The following is a 25,327-nucleotide window of genomic DNA, read 5'->3' as shown; positions in this document are numbered from 1 at the left end:
TCCAAGTGAATCTTTCTTGGTTGTAATAGCACAAAAATGAACACTTGATCTTTTATACTGTGTGCCTGTGTGTTTGATAATATATCTCTGTGACAGTAGAGATTGTTGTTATTTTTAAATCAGAAGACTCGTAACACCTGCACTAATTAAAGCAGGTCACTGAACCGCATTAATGACTAAGCATGAGTGAATGTTGTTGTTGAGTGTTTGCTGGCGTCAGGCTTCGGTGATTTATTTCCATCATTCACTGATGCTCGTCATGTGACCACGTTGGGCTATTTTTAGCCGACAGCTCCAGCTGATTTGGCGAGCGACTGTTGGCTGTTGGTAAACACGAAGGAACTATAACAGTAGAAAGCAGTGCGCAGTGTACTGTTATAGCAAGAACAAGCGTTTGAAACTGATGCGTGCTGAAAAAAAATCTTGAATACAACTGAATTCTAGATAACTTTCTTTTTCATTTTTACATGGTATCGTGTATCTTTCGTTATCATTATGATGTGGGATGATCGGTTGGGTGCCAACCAACCTCCACCAAGGGTGACTTTGGTAAATCTGATGTCAAACGCTGTTCTGTTTTTGCTGGTGGTTATGGCAACCTCGTCAAATATTTTTGGATTCTGTGATGGTTTAAACACGCACGAAGTAGAATCGGGTCACGATTCTTTGCTTTTCGTCCCTGAAAGCAAGTGTAACACGGGGAAATGTGCTCATCGAAGTATGGATTCTGGAATAAAACGGGAGGGTGCTGGCACTGCATCTCCTGATATACTGGCTCTAAAGGTGAGGCCGGCTGAACAACAACAACACCACCAGCAAATGAATAAATGCACTTTTTTTTAATAATGATAAGAATACAATAATATCAAAAGAAAAGGTCTGCCAAAGAAACAGACACAGGCGCACAACTTCCGTCATGATCTCTTGTCATTTCAATAACAGTCGTTTTTAATTTGTTATAGATATTTATTTTTTTTAATTTGTGATTGAAAATGCAGCTGCCTTTTGGTGGGTTTTCACTAAAAGCACAGATTGATACTCGCTAGTCGCTTAATTTGTTCTGAGAAGAAGGGACCCGAATTCCCCGGCAATGAGATGATAAAGTATGAAATGAAATTACATTGGCACCTCTGTTTTTTAGACCTCCCAAAATCGTACAAAAGTCATCTTAAAGATGGAGGTAAATGTATTGACAATATCACAAAAACGGCTAAAAATGACATTCAACCGTAGAGAAAGTCTCATAATGGAGGGTCTTTACAGAGGCTTTTTTTGTATCTGTTTCAACTCTCGATCGATCATAAACTTGCTACACATAATATGTTACTTTTAAATTACATTACTGACGGGCTGACCGAATGAATCGTGTGCACATGAGTGTTCATGCACCAGATGACTCCATTGTTCTAAAGCTATTCTTAACAATGCATTGCCTTTGTATGGTTAAGAATCAATTGCTTTGTCAGTTGGTGGATTTTGTGTCAGCCAGTATAACAGGTGTCACAGTAGCATGTGCATGGCATGCTGTACTGTTATAGTCCATCCAAATTTAACTTCAAATCAGATTGGATGGAAGTTTGTATAAATTTGTATACTGGACACTTATACTTACTGTTCACTTTATTATATATGCATAAGGATGGATTTCCTAAAACTGTAATTATGAGCATGACTTTTTGAAAAAATAAAACATGCTGAGTTCAGCCACAACTGTTTATATGCTTGTAAGTGAGACACGATCAGATAACCCAGCTGCCTCTTTCTGTCTGTCTACCTGTCTATATATCTGTCTCCTCTCTCTCTCTCTCTCTCTCTCTCTCTCTCTCTCTCTCTCTCTCTCTCTCTCTCTCTCTCTCTCTCTCTCTCTCTCTCTCTCTCTCTCTCTCTCTCTCTCTCTCTCTCTCTCTCTCTCTCTCTCTCACACACACACACACACACATACTCACACGCACACACACACACTTAAGTCCCAGGACACACCAAGTCAGTCAATCCCACACCCGCAAAACAAACACAGCGCAAAAGAAACCAAGGGGCCGCAATTCTACTTTCGATTTTGAGCCCACTCTTCAACCATAGAAGGTAGCGAAGGTCAAGCTAAAGCAAGACAGGAGCAAGTTGCCAACGAGTGGCACTGGAAGGTCGAAGCTGACGCCGTTATATCACTTGTTGCCGATCTTTACAGCAATTGCAAAATGGATTTGGTAAGCTGTTAACCGTATGTTTTAGAAGCACCACTCTGCCGGTGTTAGTTAATCTGCTGCGATGTTCTGTGAACATGATTTACGGCGTCCATGGTTTCATCATTCCTGAGGCCGATGAACACTGAACACTGTTGGGTCTTGTCGTGACAAATTTGGAAGTGAAAGTGAACGCCGCTTTTCTGAGAACAAAATCTGTTTGCGCTAACGGAAAATGGTGCATTCTCTCTTGGTGGTTTTTTTTTTTGCGATTGCTTGTCGGTGAAATGCAATGATCGCGTTTGAAGCAAATGTCTGATTCATCTCGTTGGGTTTCAATCAATGGATAGGTTGGTCAAGTAGGAAGAATATCATGATCAGTGAATGCAGGAGCCTTCATGCAGACAGTCAGATCTGGTCTATTTGTAGTAGGGACAGAAGTAGGAAGATTTTCTCAGTCTCTTTCCAGACTGATACCACATTTTATGGAAAAATGTTTGAGTAGAATATATGCTTCCATTATTTTAAAGGAGAAGAAATGGCAAAAAAAGCATGGCATAAAATAGAGAACAGTGCAGGTGGATTCTTGATTGCAGAGAGGGAAAACGATCGAACAGGTGTCTGCATCATTTCCTGTGAAATGGGAGGTGGACCGACCTGCTTACTGACTTTCTTTTTATAGTATCAATATTTGGGGAGAAGTCTTCAGATTCCTGTACAAGGAGAGTTTTTAATGTTGATTTTTGCATGTTAACACCGACAGTGAAAGCACATTGATCGTTAAAAGCCCTGAAAACATTCTTCATAAAAATTGCTGTGTTCAAGGAGACTGACAAACATGAAGAGAAAATCTGATAAATTCCAATCAATCAATCAATATGAGGCTTATATCGCGCGTATTCCGTGGGTACAGTTCTAAGCGCAGGGATTTATTTTTTATTTTTATTTTATGCAATTTATATCGTGCACATATTCAAAGCGCAGGGATTTATTTATGCCGTGTGAGATGGAATTTTTTTAGACAATACATCACGCATTCACATCGGCCAGCAGATCGCAGCCATTTCGGCGCATATCCTACTTTTCACGGCCTATTATTCAATCAATCAATCAATATGAGGCTTATATCGCGCGTATTCCGTGGGTACAGTTCTAAGCGCAGGGATTTTTTTTGTGCAATTTATATCGCGCACATATTCAAGGCGCAGGGATTTATTTATTCCAAGTCACACGGGTATTTTAGTGGACATTTTTATCTATGCCTATACAATTTTGCCAGGAAAGACCCTTTTGTCAATCGTGGGATCTTTAACGTGCACACCCCAATGTAGTGTACACGAAGGGACCTCGGTTTTTCGTCTCATCCGAAGGACTAGCACTTGAACCCTCCACCTAGGTTGGCAAGGGTCGAACTCGCAACCTCTCGCTTCCGAGCGCAAGTGCGTTACCACTCGGCCACCCAGGTCGTGGCAAAGAGAAGTAGCCTGAAAACAGTCAGTCTTAGGCTCAAGACAAAGGATTGACAGTATTGATCCTGCGGGGCAGGCTGGGACAAGGTATTTGGCATTCCTTGATGTGTTCGGCAGTAGCAAGGAGCTTCCCTGGCTACTTGTCGTGGTCTTGATTTCTCTTGGATTTTTATCTGTTTTGAAGTGCAGTGACATCGTTTCAATGGCGTCTTTTTCCGAGTGCATCAAACTAAAACTAAAAGTCTGTACTAGCTGACAAGATGTTTTCCAAGAAAACACATTTTCGATAGTGAAGTAATGTTTAATTGTCGATGAATTCTTAGGTTGTGGTTTTTTTCTGTTCTGTTCGTTGAAGTAGTACAGAACATCAAAAATGTATAAAATCTCTGTTTACCAGATTCCTGAACTGGATCAGAAACATGTCCACATTAAGGACCCGGAACGTGTGGCCAAAATCATCAAGCAGATGATGGACGATGCTCACCATAAGTTACAGGTAAGTCCCTAAATAGAGAAAGTGTTATTAGCAGTTCAAATGTAGTGAAATAGAAATTAGTTAAATTGATTTGTCTGTGTCAGTGTGTGGATGTAAGGCCTAGGGATTCTCTTTAAATTTTAATATGACAAGCGCATTGTGATTTTGAAATTGATTTATAATCACGTGCATGTGTACAATATGTATAGATCTCCTTTAGTGTACATGTCACTACATGTCTGTGTTTGTGCTAGTGTGTGGATATATGTTTCTGCATTTATGTGCATGTGCATGTGTGAGCGTGCATATATAGTTGTATGCGTCTCTGTGTGTGTACGTGTGTTTAAGACCTGCACACATCTACACTTATGTATAGGCACATGAACACAGACCTCCCACTTCACAAACAAACCAACCAAAACCCTAGCTGGGAAATAAACTGATCGATACAAAACATCCTCTCAAAAACATGGTGAAGGTTGAGAGGCTCTTTAAATAAATATTTTGAATCTTCTGAACATTTGTCGTTTGTTAGCTGGGGCTAGTGTTGACCCAGAGGCAAGGGGGTGGGGGGGGGGGGGGGGGGGGGGGGGGGAAGGCGCTCGGCTGGCTCTAAGCCAGTTCAAATATTATTCACAGCTTTGACATTGACTGTTCAAATGCTGCTCCTGCGTAGAGTTTTATACTTGTGGTTTTGTGTCTGCGCTACATGCTTGCTTGCTTGTTCATCTGAATGATTGTAACTCTGTCTTCTTCTTGTCGTTCGCCAACGCTAAACTTGGAGACCAGCTCTGGTAATGAAGCTGGTGGTATTGTAACTCTGTTAAACAAGAAGTTGTTTCAGGTATATGAGCCTTTACATGGGAACCGTAGCCCATCTCTTTCTAAGACCGCCAAAATCTGAGAAAATCAGGTCTTGATAGGGAGGGATTGAGTATTAAAATTGACTTAACCTTCGCCGGTGGTCGTGGGTTCGTGTGGACCCAGAAGGGTGTTTAATTGCATATATATTTTTAAACTAGTTGACATTTTTTAATGAGATTTTAAGAAAAGGCACCTAAAAAGCTCTCATGTCCTAAAATTTTTTGCAAGAAGTAATTTTAAAAAAAAGGTCATATTTAGGCTACAAACATCATGGGGCCGTGCGGACCCATGTTTCTCAAAGAAGGAAATGAGAAGCATGGGTCCGCACGGCCCCACGATGACTTTCGTGTGTAGTCGATAACCTGGGCTGGCGAAGGTTAAATGTAGAGACATTATAGAACTCAAAAGTCTTTGAATAAAAAGAGCTTCAGCCAAGGAAGCCTTCTTAAATAATTGGGGGGGATAGGCCGGGGTCTTAAAAACGGGTACAGTGGACGCCGCTTAATAAAACCGCGGTTAATAGAGCCAGCCGCTTATAAAAGCCAATTTCAGACGGTCCGGATTTATCACTATATCTTATGTATTAGAAAAAGCCGGTTAATAAAACCAACCCGCCGCTTATTAAAGCCAGTTTTCTCAGAGAAATCACGTAGTTTGTGACTAAAACTCACATTATCTTGTTCTGATGTGGAAGACGACCAACAAACAAACACTCATAAAATCGTTCTTCTCTGCCGAGTAATGATTCGTGACGGTGACAGTGAAATTATTGATGTACCGAAGTGATCAAAGTACACGTACATGTACATAATTAAAACAAAAGTTCAACATCCTTCGTGAAGTTTTGTTTAGATTCAAACAAGTGTAAATGACGAAAGAAAGTGACTGAGTGACTAAACAAAAGAGAAGACTTTTTTTCTCTCAAAAATGACGTATTCCTGGACCGCCGGTTAATAAATCCGCCGCTTATTAAAGCCATTTTTCGTCAGTCCAGAAGTGGCTTTATTAAGCGGCGACCACTGTATACACTCAAAGCTGCCAACTGTTAGCTTCATGCACAGCATGCTACTTGTAGCAAAAATTGCTATGCTGTTCTGCCAAGCAAAAATGTGCTACGCTCCATCAAACTATTACAAGCATGCAACATGTGTTGAGAGTATACTCATGGGTTTCTGCTTCTCACTCTGTGTCTGCAGTAAAAAGGATTGTGTCAGAAAAATGTTTTTGTTCACACTGAAAAGTGACACTGCAGACACTCTATTATTGGCGTGTTTTACTGCTGTTGATTCCTGGTCTAAATACAGTTATTAAGATGTAATGTTTTGGTTTGAAATGTCCTAAACACAGATGTGCTGAGTTGAATTTTTTAAATGACACTTAAACACCATTTGCCACAATTAAAATGCTGAATGTCTACACTTGAAGCTTCACAGAGGTTTCCAACTGAGCTGTACACTACACTTGTTCCTGGTTACAATAACTGTAAAAGCTGAGAAGGGTTGCCTCTTCAACTCAACTCAACTCAACTCAACTCAAATTTTATTGGCTTCAATTTTCACATAGAAGAATTTGTCTTGCGCTTGGGATTAAGACATAGGCAGAAAGTAAGAGTATAACATATAAAAACAGCATTCATATCACATTTCATGTATCACACACAGTAATCACTAGTATAGGCCTAGGCCTACAGATATCACATTTGTCCCTGTATCACACATGCAAATAAATAGTATCACATTTTCCACGTATCACACACAATATATACATTACATAACATACAGCAAGTTTCCATCTCCCGCGCCCCCCCCCCCCCCCCCCCCCTCCCACACATACATATCCTCGCACGTGCGTCTTATCTATAATGATTTTGTTTCAGGTGGTAGCAGACTTTGATCGGACGCTGTCTAAATACGCACACGCAGGACACGTTTGTTCAACAACACACGGTGAGAGGGAGGATCTGTTGACATAGGTCGATTCATGACGCTGGCTTTGATAGCAGGAGAGATTCAGCCATTTTGTGTTGTTAACATGGAAACAGTGGTGTTGTTATGTATTGATCCTTTAAGGTCTCTTCTTAGCAAATGCTGCAGATTCATGACACTAACACTGGCTTTGAATGCAGGTTAATAGATTTCAGCCTTTTATGTTAACCACTCCTTAAAAACTCTTGTTGGCAATTAATGCTCTGGATGGGATGGTCGGTAACTTGAGAAGACTTAATTCAATTTCAGAGATGAAAGTTTACATTCAGATGTGTTTGCTTCGGTATTGTTATCAAGTCAAGTCAAGTCAAGTCAATATTTATTTCAAAAAACCCCTAGGGTTACATGAATAAAATAAATAAAAATTGCAATAAACACGACAAAAAAGATATATGTAATAATGAGACACAACACTTTTAATTAACCGAAAATAAATCAAGCTTAATTCATAACAAAATAATTGTAATCATACATTTGTTTTATTTTTTTTATTTACAGGAAAGTATATGTTTCTGTGTTTGTTTTTGTTTAAATAAGAAAGAAAAAAAAACGTGATCAAATAATCAGAACTCTTTCAAAATACTCTTAATAAAATATATTAAATGCAATAACTTTCGTTTCTTTGTTAATTCAAATAAATGTTTAAATTTGACTGCATTTGAATTTCTACGAAAATACAACGGTAACAACCTTTTCCTCACATTTTCAAAAAAATGACACTGAAATATATAATGAAATTCATCTCCGAGTTCTCCAGACTGGCATTTAACACATATTCTTTCATTATGTGGTATATTTAACATACGGCCTTTCTGTATTGGCAATTTATGATTTAATGTTCTAAAGCGTAAAAAAGAGAGTGCTAGGTTATTGGGTAAAATGTTCAAATAATTTTCAAATATGAATGTATCTTTAAACAATCTATAATTCAAACAAGTTTCTTTTTCATTTAATTCTGAAAACCACGATTGTATATATTGATCTTTTAGGCATTGCAACGTTTTCAATTTAAACCATTTTTCGGAACATCGTAAATTAAACTGGTCATGCCAAAAACCACTAAGACCAAGAGCATTTAAAGTTGTTTCAACATGTTTTAAATAGGGTGCTTCATATATGTTATTTACATAGAGGCGTCATGCAGAAAACGGTACAGTACATTTGAAAACTTATTACTATTATTACAATCCACCAATTTAAACCAAAAACTAAATATTCTATTTTTTACGAGGACATCTAGTGGAAATTTACCTAATTCGCCTGATACCATACACGTTGGGGTCGACTTTCTCAATTTCAAAATAATCTTATAAAAAACGTAGCTGTAATTTTGTTGCTAAATTTACCGAATTTGGTCCCCATACTTCACAGCCATATAACATAATCGGTGCAACTATTTTATCAAGCAATTCAATTTGAATATCTATGGACAACGACAATTTTCTACACTTCTTTAACAAGCTAAACATTGCTCGAGAGGCCTTATCAATATCATATAACAACTTTTGTGATTTTTTAAACTTATTATTATAATTAAAAAATAGACCCAAATATTGAAAACCAAACACGACCTCAACTAATTCATCTTTGTATTTAAATAATGGCAATTTTCTTATTTTACCTCTTGAAAAAACAACTATTTTCGTTTTTTTGGCGTTCACCCGCAAACTCCACAGATCGCAGTATTCGGACAACACATTTAGCGAGTCTTGTAATGCTTCTGGGGATTCTGCTTAAATGGTTGTATCATCTGCATATAATAAAATAAACATTTTAAACATCAGCTCAGCATCATCCGGCTGAAAGTCCAACATAGCAACCTCTCTTTCAATAGTAGGGAGGTGTTCAGTTTTATCAAACAGTATATAAGCTTGTAAATCATTTAAATACACAGCAAACAATGCAGGTGACAAGTTTTCCCCTTGATTTACACCGGTAAAACATTGAAAGAAATCTGACTTTTGGTTACCTACCAAAACACATGACTTGGCCTTACTATACAGATTTTGAATAATATTTAGCATTCGCCCATTTATTCCAGCGTCAAACATCTTCTTCCATAGAAAAGCTCTTCTATCAGAAGCAGGAGACATCTTAGTTTTAATTGTTTCCAGGGGACCTAAAATCCCCGTTTAACAGCTTCTTTTCCATGCAAAAATCAGTTTATACATTTAAGCGTCATTTTAAAACAGCTTTATATTCTTGAACTTATATTCTCAGATTGAAAGTGGATCTGTTCACTGACCTGTGAAAACGTTTGCCACTTTTTACCTTGCCATTTTTTACCACTGTAAACATAGCATAGAGAAGCTGAGGTCCCCTCTGCAAGTTCATGGCTCTATACTGTATCTTAAAAGATTTTCATACGGGGTGAATCGCGAGACAGAGACAGACAGCGTGGCGGTTCACCACAATCACCTTTGAAGGCGAAGTCCTGTCAATCGGGATTGAGAATTTTAGAGCTTATTTCTTAGCCCTATATTATCTGCTGTGGCTTCTCAAATGCCAGAACATACAGACAGACAAAAGCCGCTAGACCACATCACAAACAGAACTCTACAATACACAGGTTTTTGCCCACACACACACACACAAACACACACACACACAGAGAAGCCGTATATATATATGCATATCTGTATCTATAAATATATAGAGATAGGTGAGAATGTATTTTTCGCGTGGCTATAAATTGATTCGACCTTTTCACTTTGACAGTAAGAACAACTTACGGGTGCAAGGGAAGCGTTGTGGACAGCGCAGTGGACAGCGCAGTGACATTCTAAAAATAGTAATAGTAACTTACAAACGGGAAAGCCACACGAAGGAAGGGAGATAAACGCCAAACACTGGAGAAGATAAGGAAGAGTTACTTATAATGGTGAAATGAACACAAAAACCAAAATCAGTTCAGCGCTGCGCGCTGAGAGCACGTGTTGAAATATCTCATCGATGATATTGTGTCCGGGGTGTAGCTGAATACGGTGTCCAAATTTGAAAAAGATCCAGCGAGAACTTTGGCGTTGTGATGTGGTGTAGCGGCTTTGGTGTGTCGGTATGGGGGCCCGGGTAGCTGAGGTGGAACCAAAATCGGTTCAGCGCTGCGCGCTGAGAGCACGTGTTGAAATATCTCATCGATGAGGTTGTGTCCGGGGTCTCTCTGAATAAGCCCACCAAATTTGAAGCAGATCCATCGAGAACTTTGGCCGTGCATCGCGAAGACACAGATACACAGACACACACACAGATACACAGACACACACACAGATACACAGACAGACACAAGTCGTATATATATATAGATTACCAAATTGAGTAATTGAGCAGGTTTTTTTCCCCAGACTCCGAGTACAAAATTTGGATTGAAAATATGTTACGGTCAAAATGTCCAGGCTACACAAACAATTGTCATCAAGAAGGGATACTACACTGGAACCTCCCATTTAAGACCCCCCAATTTAAGACTCCCTCCTTTTTAAGACCTTGTTTTCTCAGACTTTCTGTACATAACCTCCTTAAAATTACCCCCATTTTAAGACTCCCTCCTTTTTAAGACCTGATTTTCTCAGATTTGTTGAGGTCGTAAAAGGGGAGTTCCACTGTACATGTATGTTAAATCTGTTGGACGGTTAACCCGCCAGGGGTCAAAACGATGCATCAGATTGAAATGTGTGCGTCAATGATCGAAGACAGGCCTGAGAACAACACTGGTAGAGTCAGACATACGTTTTATTCAGATAAATTATTTGGATATATATATGTATTCAATTGATATTGTTTTTTACAGGTGTTCTAGAAGACAGCGACCACATGCCAGAAGAGTTCAAAGTCAAGGTGAGACTAGCTGTTGCCTGTGGTTAACTCATTGTCTCCCAGGTACGGATATATCCGTACCCCGTACACACAGTCACTTCCTGTAACGTCGATCTAACGTCTGCATTCCAGCGTGTTGATACAGTTTCAACACAGTTACTACAATTCTGAGTGACCTGCTGCAGCACAGCTGGTCTCGGCTAAAAAAAACTTGGTCAACATAGGTGGGGTAGAAAGTGTTACGTCAGTTTCAGTCCATACTTTTCAATTTTTCTTTGCTTATCAGGTATGGGAATTGTCCGCCGGAAAAGCAAAAGTGTCCGCCGAAAAAATAAAGGGGGGAGGCACACAAAAAAAGCACCAGTTACTTTTGCCTTAGCGCAAAAGCCCGCGAAAACTTTGTTCACGCACTTACTCAGTTACTTGAACTTTGAGTGAAACAGCTCGCTGTTGATTCACGGGCACGCTATAGGATTCGCGGGCACACGACAGCATTGAACGCAGTGTACCAGTGAAAATGTCGATCGCGCGTGTTGTAAAACGTGGTCAAAGATTCGATGACACTGGATGCACGAACAAATGGAAATAGGAGTGGGTGTCGGCTGTTGTGGAAGTGAATAGAGACAAACAGCGCATCGGCACCCGATTTAGAAAAATTGATGTCCGTGGTTCAGCATAGTGCATCGTCTACAACACCTACTAACTTTTACTGACCATCTCCGCAGGAAGAAGCACATTGAAACGTGATCTTCTCTGAAGGACAATCAACTTTTGCCAGGTGGGCTTTTTTCTGCTCAAGTAAGGCACAGTGCTCCTGAATTGTTTGATTTTCCTTCGATTTTATACGGCAGAAGAAGAACAGATTTTGGCTCAAGTCAAGCGAAGAACACCGCTCTAGATCTGAACTTTGCGCATCTGTTTCAGTTTTTCTCCATTCGATCGTATTCGTAATCTTCGAACTATATTTACCAAATTTAAGCAAGGGTTGGAGGTGGGCTGGTACCCAAACCGCTAACCCACAAATCGAAGAAAAATCTATGCGTTGAGCCTTATTTTCTTCTTTTTTTTATACTTTTTTTTTTAAACTCCTTGTAAGAGATCATGGGAAAGTAACTTAAGTAGGCAATTCTTATTGGTGAGCCTTTGTAACTTTTATGTTTGAAAGTAAACCAGATTGTGTTACAAGTTACATTTTTCTGTTTGTCTCAACAGATCAATTTTTTAATAAATTTCAACCATATAAATTATAATACATGTATTTATCTTTTTTCTTCAAAAAATCAAAAAATTGGTACTAAAAACTCTGATTCTAAAAACAGAATTTAATGGCAAGCTTGGAGCTCAGATGACACCAGATTGCACCATCTGGGTTCTTTGGAGAAAAAAATTTCCGGGGGAGCATGCCCCCGGACCCCCCTAGTAAGGCTTGGCGCTTCGCGCCGTCGACTTGACGCTTCGCGTCTTCAAATTTCAGTCTTTTTTACAATTTTCAATTCCCATGCCTGGCTTATAAATGTAGTTGTTGCTGTTGTCCTTGTTCTTGTTTCCCCCAGCTGTCAGCCTAATCCGTGGTGGCTCCTCCTCTTCACTGCCAGTATGTTCTCTTACTCTTTCTCATGATGTTCGGAATCGGAAGTAACTCTGTCAGGTTTGTGTGGGTTGTGAAAGAGTGAATACTCTTGCTTTTATCGAGTCAAACTTTCCAACGTGACATTCAGCCAGTCTCTAGTGATGAGTATGTCTGGAACACACGGTCAAGGAGGCCATGTGTTGCAAGCTTGCCTCACTGAAAGCAAGAGTATTCACACACTCACTCACAACTCACACAAACCCGAAAGAGTTCTTTCCGGAGTTCGTCTTGTCCTTGGTTGATTTCAGCCTCTTCCTTTGTTTTTTCTCTCAATAGAGCTTTTCTTGTCCGTTGTTTTTAGGGATTTGATCAGTTCTTCTGTTTCAATGTTTCAGGCAAGGAAACTGAAGGACACTTACCTGCCTATTGAATTTGACGGAACCAAAACAATTGCAGAGAAAATTCCACAAATGATTGAATGGTGAGTGGTAGCCCGCCTTAAAACATACAGATGTGTGCTGTGGCTGAATTCAATCGATGCAGTTAGCCAATAATGACTGGTTATAATGAATTCCAAAAACGGGTAGACTGCTAACTTATCTTTTAATTATCATTATAATGATGCAAACTTGGGTCGAAATGAGCAGTTGTGCAGAGAATCTGAAATTCTCGATTGACATAAAATCAGTAAACTGAACGCCAAGTTAAGGTTTAAAGTCTAGAATTGGCCACACAGCACACATCTTGGTTTATAGGGCAGGGCTATCACTCTACACGGAGTCGTAGCCCTGCCCTCCCCCTCTCTCTCTCTCTCCAACAATCGATACACAATACAGTCAAACCTGTCCGTAACGACCACCCAAGGTACCAAGCAAAAGTGGTCCTTGCAGACAGGTAGTCATTATTCAAAGGTGAATTATAAAGGGAAGAACCGTGTGAGCTAAAAATAAAATAAAAATTAAGAACCTTGTGGGAGATCTATTGGGGTGGTTGTAATGGGCAGGTGGTCATTATGAAGAGGTGGTTGCCAGCGCGGGTTCAACTGTATTAATTTAAGATTATTTATTGCGCTTTTATTTAACAAGCAGTAGTCCCCGTTGCACTTTACATAATATAATCATCTGTGGTTCATGTCTGTCCTACCAATCTAATGTTCATGCTTATACAGTCAAGCCTGTCCCGGTGACCATCGCTTGATAACAACCACCTGCCCACAACGACCATTACTCACATTTTTTTTTTCTTTCTATGTAATTCACGTTTCCATGGTGACCACCTGTCTTTAACAACCACTTTTGGTTGGTCCCTTGACTAGTCATTACAGACAGGTTTGACTGTATTCAGGCATGGGAATTGTCCGCCGAAATTTGTTTTTGGTCCGCCGAAAAAGCAAAGGGTGTCCGCCGAAAAAATAAGTGGGGGAGGCAAAAACAGTTCTAAAAACTGAATTTAATGGCTAACTTAGAGCTCAGATGACACCAAATTGCACCATTTCGGTTCTTTGGAGAGAAAAAAAATCTGTGGGGGCATGCCCCCGGACCGCCCTAGTAAGGCTAGGCGCTTTGCACCATCAACTTTGCTATTCCATACAAATGTTCAGCTTTTTTTTTTTTACTTTTTTTAATTCCCATGCCTGTGTGTTATATATGAGTTATATACAGCTTTTCTGAACAAAGGAGATGCCAGCTGGCAGTAATTGTCTGTAAGGCAATTCCCCTAATTCATAGTCACTGATGTGTACATGATCACTGTATTATTTACATAATGGTAATGAGGTTTTATCGTTCGATACTTGTGCCTGTGACTAAAGCTGACGTTTTCATGTTGAGTTGATGTCTCAACTGACGTTAAACGGTCAAACTTGTATATAACGACCAACCAAGGGACCAACTAATGGTGGTCTTTATATGTAGGTGGTCATTATAAAAAGGTTAATTATATAGGAAAGTTTTTTTGAAACTGGACCTGTAATGGGCAGGTGTCGTTATTAAGAGGTGGTCACCAGTGCAGGCACCCCTGTATATACAGTGGAACCCCCCTTTTAAGACCCCCCAATTTCTTCTTCTTCTTCTTGTCGATCACTCAAATGGAAACGTCGGTTCTCCGCGCAAATGTTGCCGTGCGCTGTAGGTCTACCCTTGCCCAGATCTGGCTCCTGAGGCCATCGTGTAGTGGGCAAGTCTGCAGCAGGTGTTCCGTTGTCATGCTGCCTGTTTGACAAGGGCACTGGTCTGACTGGCCAATTCTGAACTTGGTGAAAAGGTGATGGTTCATTCGGTTGTGGCCTGTCCGCAGCCTGAATATGAGGAGCTGCTCAGACCTTGTGAGCAGGTGAAAGGCGTCGTTTTTGTTGTAGTGTGGGTGCTGCTGCAACCACTTTTTGTGTTGCTTGGCCTTGATGATGGTCTTGGCTTCTTTGAAGGTGGTTGATCTGTCATTCTGGTCTTTCGTAGTGCCCTCCTTTGCCAGAGTATCTGCGGCTTCGTTGCCTAGTATGTTGCAGTGAGAGCAGTACTCTGTGTGGGCTCTGCACAGGCAGGTCAAGGCGGATGACAGGTCATTCAGTTCTTTGTCTCTGGCAGTGTCTAAGGCCTGCAGGACTGACTTTGCATCGCTGAAGAACACAACTTTGTTGGAGGAGAGTGGACTGTGCTCAATGTGGGCTGCACCTGTCTGGAGCGCTACTGCTTCAGCCTTGAAGTTGGTGGAGTAGAGGCCGGTAGCGAGGGAAATGTGTTCTTCTTCTCGACCTCCTGGGTACTTTATGTAGATTCCGGCACCACCACTTCTGACAGCCTGGTCGGCAGATCCGTCAGTGTATACATGAGTCGACCCCCCAATTTAAGACTTCCCCCCTTTTAATTAAGACCCTGTTTTCTCAGATTGTTAGAGGTCTTATTTAATTAGCTGCTTGTTTTAACTGCTTTACTTGTACTTGTTGTACTTGTGCGACGTTGTAGGTTTATAGAAAACCTGTTCGCCGAATGATTGCTTTGTTTGTACACAGGTGGACTAACGGCCATGCTCTCATTACCAACTCTCACCTGACTAGAGATCTGCTGAGAACCATTGTGCGAGACTCCTCTTCACATCTCAGGTAAAAGGACAAATGTGTTGATAACCATTTGTGTCATAATTGTAAACTGTGAGAATCCTGATTATTACTCATTGTCTCCCAGGTAGGGATATATCTGTACCCACTGATATGGCTCTATCTGACCTGGGACGGATATATATCCTTTCACACAGTCACTTCAGTCGCTTCCTGTAACGTCCATCTAACGCCTGCATTCCAGCGTGTTGATGCCCAGTTACTACAATTCTGAGGTACCTGCTGCAGCACAGCTGGTCTCGGCTTAACAAAATCTTGGTCAACATAGGTGGGGTAGAAAGTGTTAAGGTTGTTTTTACAGCTTAGACAACCAATCTGTGGCAGATTCAAACAGTTCAAAATCATGTTACGATTTTTTGAAATTCCAACTCTTTTTCCTCCAGTTCAGGACATTTGTGGCCAACTTTGGTGCGCTTAAAATAAATATAGCTGTTATAACCACGCTACCTTGTGCTGGGAGAGAATGGAGCTTTTTCATTACATTAAGCTCATTGGGTGTGACATTTTGCATGCATGTTCTGAACACTCGAGACCAAAAGTATCATCAGGTTAGAAAGGCAAGAATTTTTTTGGTATAAATTCCTTAACGTTTTTACAATGTAAGTTTTTTTATTTACTGCAGTTCATGTTTCAGCCATTTGTATATATTTTGTAAACACATTATGCATTATTCATTTGTCAACTAATATAATTATTGTAAACACATTATGCATTATTCATTTGTCAACTAATATAATTGCCATGTGCTGTCTATGGAAACATACATATATTATGAACTTCTCTCTTCTTTTTTTTCAAACAGAGATGGTTGCACGTGGTTCTTTGAGCAGCTTCACAAGCACGAGATCCCTTTACTGATTTTCTCTGCTGGTCTAGGGGACATCATTACAGAGGTTGTCAGCCATCAGGCTGTGCTCTATGACAACATGAAGATTGTCTCCAACTTCCTCGACTTTGATGAGACAGTAAGATCTGGTTCATGGTTCTGTGTGTGTGTGTGTGTGTGTGTGTGTGTGCGTGTGTGTGTGTGTATGTGTGCTGCACTTCATTAACTCAGGGCTTAGTGCTTTGTTTTGTTTTTTCTTCTGTGTAAACCATCTTGCCAATCACTTACCACTTTTATTCAATGTTTATTTGACATAGAAAGCGTGGAGATTTTCTGTTTTCACTTCTTATACGCTCAGGCTTTTAATACGATAAGAGCATTCTTCCACCAAGATACATCTACAGAGTGATGGCTTTCTGTGGAGAGTGGGGGTTTGAGACATTCATTCAGCAAAACATTCCCACTCGGCAAAACAATTCTTTTCGTGTTAGATGATAATATTACAGAAAGGGAGTTTTGTCTTGATGGCCATCTTTACTTTGAAGGATATGAGTTTTGGTGGCAGTCTGTCTGAAGATATTTTTTCTTTTTTTAAATATTTGTGTTTTTACTTTTCAAAGAAAAAGGCTTAGTCTCACATCACTCTCATGTTCTATTTTTCAGGGCAAGGTGGTTGGCTTTGTAGGAGACATGATCCATGTGTACAACAAGAACGAACACGCCGTCCATTCGTCCGACTACTTTGAGAACATCAAGCACAGGGAGAACCTGATGCTCCTCGGGGATTCACTGGGTGACCTCAGAATGGCCGAGGGGGCAGAAGATGTCGTGTGTTTGCTCAAAGTTGGATTTCTCAATTTCAAGGTAAGCATGTGGAAAGCAAGATAGGAGGAATGTTTCTGTACTTCTTTTGGTCACGTTCCTGGTATTTGTAAAATTATTCTTGTGCGTTCATGGGCTACAACTCCCACAAACACTCATGCACGAGTGGGCTTTTATATATGTTGACCAAAAGTGGGTGTATTCCCTGTCGGTGGATTTCCTGTAGGCGTTTTCCCTGTATACAGGGACTACACCCGGGTGGATTCCCTGCAGGAAAGTATGATACCGCTCAATCTCTCGCCAAGCGCGTTACTGCGAAAACTGTTTTGAATTGCCCTAGCATCTTACTCCCCCTTCCAAAATGGCTGTTCGACAGGAGAATCTTTTGGAAATCCTGAATCCGTGTGTGGCATTCAGGCGAGAAAGACGGATAATCCGAACGGATTTAGTTAAAGAAACATCTGATGCTCTTGCATTACCATACACTAAATAGATGAATTCAGAAAATAACTCTGACAGGTTTGTATTGGTTGTACAAGGGTGCATACCCTTGCTTTTAGTGAGACAAACAATCCATGGGCCAGTCACTAGCGAGGGGTGTGTCTGAAACATGTGGAGAACAAGCATGTGTGGATAATAATAATAAAGTGTATTTATATTGCGCCTATCCCTTAAAAAAAACAAAAATATTTGGCTCTAAGCGCATTACAACATGTGTAGGGACTTGGTACAATCAAGTCTGACAAATACAATAACACAATATACAGTCGGTCTCTAAGTTAAAACTGGGAAAAGCAGCTTCGACATTTGAACACTGCTACTAGAAGATCCTCTAACAATGCATACTGCTTTACAATATGCATTTATGTATAAATATAGTTAAAGAACATCGAGTTAATAGGAATTAGAAAAGGTTCTTATAATAAAACTATCTAGCGAACGACGAAGAAGAAGAAGAATAAAACTATCAATGTTGATGTGTAACAAGTCATTCAACGTAAATGGCCAAAGAACAACAACAAAGCAATGATGATAAAACAGTTATACTCAATGGCTAATAACGAGGCAGAACTAAATAGTATCGGCTCAAGATTAAAACAAAACATATTCCTGGAGGCACATTTACACATTTAACCCTGCTCGCAGCGCCAGATGTGGGAAGGTCGGGTGGAAGGAAAGGATATATAGCACAGGCAGAGGAGCATACAATTAAGACACCGAAAACAGAGGTTGCTTTAACTTATCTTAACTTATCTTTTATTGAAGGAAAATGTAACTAAGAATAACCACTCCGGTAGCTTATCTAAATCAGAAATGTTCCAAAACAGTTTAGCTAAATCTGGTAGCAACCAGAGACAATGCTATAAGTTATAATGTAGACACAATGAACAGAACTCTAATACAAGAAATAGCAATGCTTACATCTAACCAGAAATAGCAATTATGAATTCTGATATCTACCAGTACCAAAATCAGCTAAAAACAATAACAGAACCAGAAAATATGTATTTAGTGTAAAACCAGAAATATAAACTATGAATATGATACCAGAACTCATAGTTATATTTCTTGCTACTAGAATAATTACCTTATAACACTATTTCTGGTTTCATATTCATAGTTTATATTTCTGGTTTTACACTGAATTCATATTTTCTGGTTCTGTTATTGTTTCTAGCTGATTCTGGTACAGGTAGATATCAGAATTCATAATTGCTATTTCTGGTTAGATGTAAGCATTGCTATTTCTTGTATTAGAGTTCTGTTCATTGTTTCTAAATTATAACTTATAGATAGCATTGTCTCTGGTTGCTACCAGACTTAGCTAAACTGTTTTGGAACATTTCTGATTTAGATAAGCTACCGGAGTGGTTATTCTTAGTTACATTTTCCTTCAATAAAAGATAAGTTAAGATAAGTTAAAGCAACCTCTGTTTTCGGTGTCTTAATTGTATGCTCCTCTGCCTGTGCTATATATCCTTTCCTTCCACCCGACCTTCCCACATCATATACAAATTACAGCCCTCGCACACTCGCACACACACGCCAAGGCACGTGTAGTCGCACTCATACACTCGGTAAAAGCAAGGGTATTCTCTCTTTCACAACCCATACAAACCCGACGGAGTTATTTCCGAACATTAATTGCTATTACCATTACACTAATTGCCACATGTGGTATGCATTTAGCGCGCTTACTTCCCTTTGGTTATTTGATCACTAATCGAAAAACAAATGTGACCCACCACCACGGTATGAGTCGCATGTCACCTTTGCATGATTTTCATATTTTTACATTTTCCGAAAGAGTTTTTTATGCTCTATCCAGTGGTGAAAACCGTTTTAGAAAAGAGCGAAAACTGTTTGAGTTATAAGCCTGTGACTAAGGTGACCCTCACACTGTTACCAGACACTCCCCGGACTTATATTAAGCCTAGCGCAGAACCGCGCGAGGTGACATGCGACTCATTTCGTGGTGGAGAGTCACAAATAGACTGCCAACGTTCCAAAATTCAGAATAAAAAAACTAGAAAGGTATGTTGTTGGAACGTTTAATTATTGACAAAACAAAACCTTACATTCACAGATATTTTGACCCAGCGGTCTTTGAAGAGCAGACAAACACTAATTATACAGAAAAAAATGGATCTGACAAAATGTTCAGCCGCTTGCAGGGAAGTAGAGCAAAATAATGAAGATGGCATGATGCATTACGCACACAGAAGAACAAAACAAACAAGAGGGTACTGCAGTCAGGTAAGATGAGCAAAAATCCCCAAACAAATAGACTGCCAACGTTCCACAGTTGACAAACATTCAACATGAAACATTCAAATTAAACGTTGACACTATTTCATAGGTGGAGGAGAATCTGGAGCAGTACAAAGAGAGCTACGACATTGTCATCGTCCAAGACCAGAGCATGGCTGTGGTCAACAGCCTTATGACCAAGATTCTTGGACAGTCCTAGCGTCCACTGCACAACACATGACTCACCGGTCATCTTTCTTCGGTGCCATCGTTGAAATCCTGCTGAAGCTTGGCGCTTTAATATATCCCACAGGTGTTTCGCCCTTAATTCCTGTGTTGACCGCTTGCCGAAAACGGTCAAGGATTTGGTGGAGGAGCTATCTGAAACTCTTCAGTGAAGTCTTTCATTGGACATGGTTACCATGGTTACAGGTTGTTGGGAGTCTGTTGTCAAGGATTTGGTGGAGGGGCGGTCTGAAACTCTTCAGTAAAGTCTTTCATTGGACGTGGTTACCATAGTTACGTGTTGTTGGGAGTCTGATGTTTGGGGTGTGCTGGAACCCACTGAATAAAGCTTACCTTTCCGGAGGAGGAAGCGGGTGCCGATTCACTGACTGAAAATGTTTTGTGTAGGTTTATTCAAAATGTGCCCTTGTTGAAAAATTGCCCTGTTATGATCTGCATGCTACCTAGAAAACATGTTTCTTTCCTTTTTTCACCCCTTTGTTTTACATTTGCAATTTTCTTACATCACTAAAAGAATACCCTATTCATTTTTTTTAGACAATTAGCTTGATTAAATGTATACATTCCCCTATAGCCCTTTTGTTTAATTATGTTAGCATTTTTGTGTTGACATTTGTTTCGTGTGGCTTGCTTCAGGTGACTGATTTTACTGCCTTTGTATGTCAATGAATCTCTTCTATGCTGCTGAAAAAGCTGCATGTGCAACCGTTGATGAAAAGCACATGAATGTCTAAGCAGATGAACATTTCTTGATTTTTTTCCGTTTTTGAGTCACTTGAGAAAAAGTGACTCTATGTAATCGGTCAGTGTTAGTCTGTCCGGCCGGCCGGCCGTCCGGCCGGCCGTCCGTAGACACCACCTTAACGTTGGACTTTTCTCGGAAACTATCAAAGCGATCGGGCTCATATTTTGTTTAGTCGTGACCTCCAATGACCTCTACACTTTAACGATGGTTTCGTTGACCTTTGACCTTTTTCAAGGTCACAGGTCAGCGTCAAAGGAAAAATTAGACATTTTATATCTTTGACAAAGTTCATCGGATGTGATTGAAACTTTGTAGGATTATTCTTTACATCAAAGTATTTACATCTGTAGCCTTTTACGAACGTTATCAGAAAAACAAGGGAGATAACTAGCCTTTTCTGTTCGGCAACACACAACTTAACGTTGGGCTTTTCTCGGAAACTATAAAAGTGACCGGGCTCAAATTTTATGTGAACGTGACTCATTGTGTTGTGAATAGCAATTTCTTCCTGTCCATCTGATGCCTCATATAATATTCAGAACTGCGAAAGTGACTCGATCGAGCGTTTGCTCTTCTTGTTGATAATTGTTCTAATTCTGGGAGTATTGGGCATGTTCTGGTTGTTGAATGTTTTTTGTTTTTGTTTTTTTATTCACTGTTCAAACTTATTTAATGGTCACCAGTAATTTATCAAAATTTAACTTTGTCTACCTCATTTTTAATCTTCTTTTCTTTCAAATTAAGCTACAGTTTTTGAGTCTCTTGCGTGACCAAAATGTGGAAGAATGTTTGGGTGCCTTTGATAACAATTTTGAATATCTTACGATTTAAAGATATGAATCTATCTTGTGTAAACGGTCATGTAAACCACCCAAGATCTGTCAAGGCTTTAACAAGACATTGGAGCACCCTTGCACTTGAACACATACTAAAAATCAACAGCCTGACTACATCATGGGTGGATCATCACAGAAATTAGTTTGCTGAATTAATTTTGTCGACTGACGGAGGGATTAAATACAAAAATAATTCAGCACACACACACTCAAAAACACAGTACACCGGCTGTGAATCTTTGCACTGTGTCCAAGTTGAAAAATGCTCTTAGTTTTATTCCTCACAAAAGTTTAGACGTATCCATAGACTGATTTAGAAGATGGTTTACACACCAGTGTTGTTCTCGGGCCTCGATCGGTCTATGGTCACTGTATCACGCAATCCTGGAGAAACGGATACTAGACGGCTGTAGAAGCGGATGGGTGATAGTTTATGGATTGAACTGAAAGTTTAAGTTCAGTGTTTCCGCGTGTTGTGTTCAGGGCTGCATGATGTAGTTGGCATAGTGGCGTGTGTTTGAAAACAAAGATCTCAGTTGTTGTTACCCTATACCACCCCCCGCCCTCCACCACCACCATTCCTGATCAATAAACGTTACATATATTTTGAGTAAGTGTGTAGCATGGTTGTGGTTGATTTTTGTTTAAATGATTATTTTTATTGGGCAGTGGGCTTTTGGCTGTTGTGTGCGTTTTTGTGTGTTTCCCTCTCTTTTTATATGTATATAGTGGCCTTGGTTGTTAGCAGTGGTGTATCATACGCTGGTTCCTTAAATTGAGAGTATAAGGTTTGTCTTGCCTTTTTTGGACTGCATTGCAATGTTGATATTTTGTGTGTCAATGTCACCTGTTTCACAGAATTTCAGTTACAGCTAGAATTGGACAACTTTCTTCTAGACATGATTTCAAAAAATGAGTTTGTGGTTAGTGATACTGATTTTTCAGAAATATCCTTTTGTAGTGATAGTTCCGTGACCTTTTGTTTTTTCATCAAGGTTAAGGTTTCAAAAGTTTTGGAAAAATAACATTGATGTGAAAGAATGTCAGTTCCCATTATGACAGCTTATTGAGAACAGGTTCTAGATGGAGAGCTTTAATCATATTTTAGTCTAGGACTGATTTTTGAAAATGCTGATTAAATAATGTTGTATCACTTGAACTAAGGAAGTACATTTATACATAAGGTAGGTCTAAATCTCAGCCGGAAAGAAATCCATGATTGCCCATTCTATATTCATTTTTGCATGTACATGTTAAAGGTTTAGTCACTGGGCATTTTAAATTGTTTATCCATTCTGTGCCCAGACGCGCAATGAAAATGTGTTCCATATTTATCTGTGACACTTGCCCTATGGTTTGCTACTGCAAGTGTGTGAGAAAATGAATATGTGTTGATAGTTGGAAATTGATACCCATTGATGCAAAAAGTGTGATATGATATGTGCAGATGTTATTATCCTGGGGGGGTTGTCTTCTTTTTTTTCCTACTGTTCTAAATCAGTGTACAATCTACAGCAATGAAACTTTACATTTTTAGGTATCAGGGTTAACATTTTTAGGTATCAGGGTTAACATTTTTGTATAGATTTTTAACCATACTTTTAGGTTGTCTAAATTGTGGACACAGATTTAGAATCACATACAAAGGAAAGATGTATACAAAGGCTTAGTGATTAGTTAAAGACTGTTTTTTTGCGGGACTATCTTCTTGAAACCCGTACAAATGTACATAAAAATGTCATATTTACAGTGGTACCTGGAATGTGAGGTCCCTCTGATGAGAGGACACCTCTTAAAAGGACACTGGTTCCTAATTGTCTATTGCTTTTGATCAAAAATACCTGTCATGACAGGCCACCTGCAATGTAGGGACACTTTGGGCTGGTTCAGAGGAAGCTCTGTATTCATCGCAGGTACCACTGTCGTTTTCTTGGCTTTGAATTTGAAACTTCAGGGTAGAAAAAAGAAAGCTACTTAAAAGAAGAAACCTCATAATCTACCCTTACTTCCATAGACTAGGAGAATTACTTTGATATAGTTGTCATGCGCAGCATTTTTTCCCCATTTCTGGAGAATAAAACTGCTGCTGTTTTCAAGGTATAAACTTAATAAAGAAGACAAAAAAACATGTTTTTATCAGTATTCGTTTTGTTTGCTATACCCAGTTTTGGTTTCATTGGCAGGGTGGATATAATACTCATTTGATACTTTCTTTTCCTGTGGGTTTTTTCCTGTCATATTTTACAGTGTAGTAGAATACATAAAAAAAACAGTGATGCTTTTGTTACTGAACGACTACACGTAGCAGAGATTTGGTTTAGATGTGTTGACATATAGCTGTGTGTGTTAGTAGGCATTTATCTTAGAAAATGATTTCTTTTCCAATTTAATATTTTTGGCGCAGGTTCATTTTTGCAACCAATGGCATTATGTTAACTTTGTTGTTTTATGGAGAGAAGAAAAATCTGCAACAGGTTTAGTTAACAGGTTTATTTCAAGACAAAAACCATCAAGAAATAGACATATCAGCTTATATAGCAAATGCCCTTGCAGAAATATGTTCTTCCTTTTCTTTAAAATCTGCAACAGATTTTTAGAGAAATACCACCAGCCACATAAATCGAACTTGAATGCAGCAATCTTTAAACAGATATGCCCTCACAGACATTTTCCACTTTTTTTGAGCGCAAGATCACAGTTGAAACACTTGACACTTGCTTTAACTGAAAGCAAAAATTAATTGTGAGAAAACTATGGATTTTTTTTCTCCCTTTTGAAAATATCTGTGTGTTCTTTGGTCTTAATTGTCCAGGCCTCAGGTCAGAAAAAGCACAAGATTGGTCATATCATAACATTTGTGGGTCATCTTCAAAGGGTCAGCAGACCTCAGGGAACCCATACGATTTTGCCGAATTTTGTACGCATGATTCTCTAGAATACGATCAGTACGGTCAGTGGAAAACAAATACGAACACAAAAATTCCTACAGTACTTTTCTTCCCGAATGCGATCCAGTATTTTGACACATGATTTCAGTTTTAGTCAGTAAACATCAAAAGAAGCATTTGTTTTAAATGTATTGGTAAACTTAATTAACAGTGCGACGGACGCGGGTGAAGCATGGTTGAATCATGAATGTTTAAATGCTGTGTAGATTACGCTCATTTTCCTAAAAATACACCAAGTTCTTTTGAGAATACTCCAAGTGCAAAACAGGGATTCCAAGGTATGGGTCAGTCTGTTCCACCCTGACCACTTTGTTTGAAGTTTAATAGTTTGTTTGACCAACTCAACGCGAAAACGATTGGTCATTTCAAAATATAAATGTGATTGGTTATTTTGAATGTTGATGTACTAATCACCAGTGTTGGTTCTGGATCCTGCTTTAAATTCACAGTTTTGTAATTTTTTGTTGGACATTTTTAAGATTATGTCAATGCAAACTGTTGATTTGGTAACATTTGGAAGAAAACATCTGAATCATGGACAGTTTTTGTGTGTGTTTGATTGCTATCATCCCGTTGTGTGTTATGAGGCGTATGCACAGATATTCATATAATTTTTTTTTTACACACTTTCGGTGAAAAACTAGTGTTGGTAGGATAAATTAATAAAAACTGTTATGAAAATTAC

The 25,327-nt window shown here is 39.3% G+C and overlaps 2 protein-coding genes across 3 annotated transcripts in view; one reads left to right on the top strand and one right to left on the bottom strand.

The window, feature by feature from the left end:
- LOC138969231 (uncharacterized) overlaps nt 1-25,327 on the bottom strand; it is a gene marked incomplete in the record, with an annotated part of 180,191 nt that overhangs the window by 147,015 nt on the left and 7,849 nt on the right.
- Nucleotides 354-25,327, top strand: LOC138969228 (cytosolic 5'-nucleotidase 3A-like). Of its 2 annotated transcripts, none has more exons than XM_070341975.1 (9): nt 354-783; nt 4,047-4,145; nt 6,865-6,934; nt 10,761-10,807; nt 12,752-12,837; nt 15,364-15,453; nt 16,271-16,433; nt 16,958-17,158; nt 19,977-25,327. In XM_070341975.1, the coding sequence occupies exons 1-9, from the start codon at nt 496-498 to the stop codon at nt 20,085-20,087; spliced, it is 1,155 nt and encodes a 384-aa protein (XP_070198076.1). In that variant the 5' UTR covers nt 354-495; the 3' UTR covers nt 20,088-25,327. The 2 variants fall into 2 exon arrangements, with proteins under 2 accessions (XP_070198076.1, XP_070198077.1); XM_070341976.1 differs by lacking the exon at nt 354-783 and adding an exon at nt 1,991-2,204.

This window comes from Littorina saxatilis, linkage group LG6 (genome assembly GCF_037325665.1).
Source record: "Littorina saxatilis isolate snail1 linkage group LG6, US_GU_Lsax_2.0, whole genome shotgun sequence".
Classification (NCBI taxonomy): domain Eukaryota; kingdom Metazoa; phylum Mollusca; class Gastropoda; order Littorinimorpha; family Littorinidae; genus Littorina; species Littorina saxatilis.
This window is presented reverse-complemented; position numbering and strand designations above follow the sequence as displayed.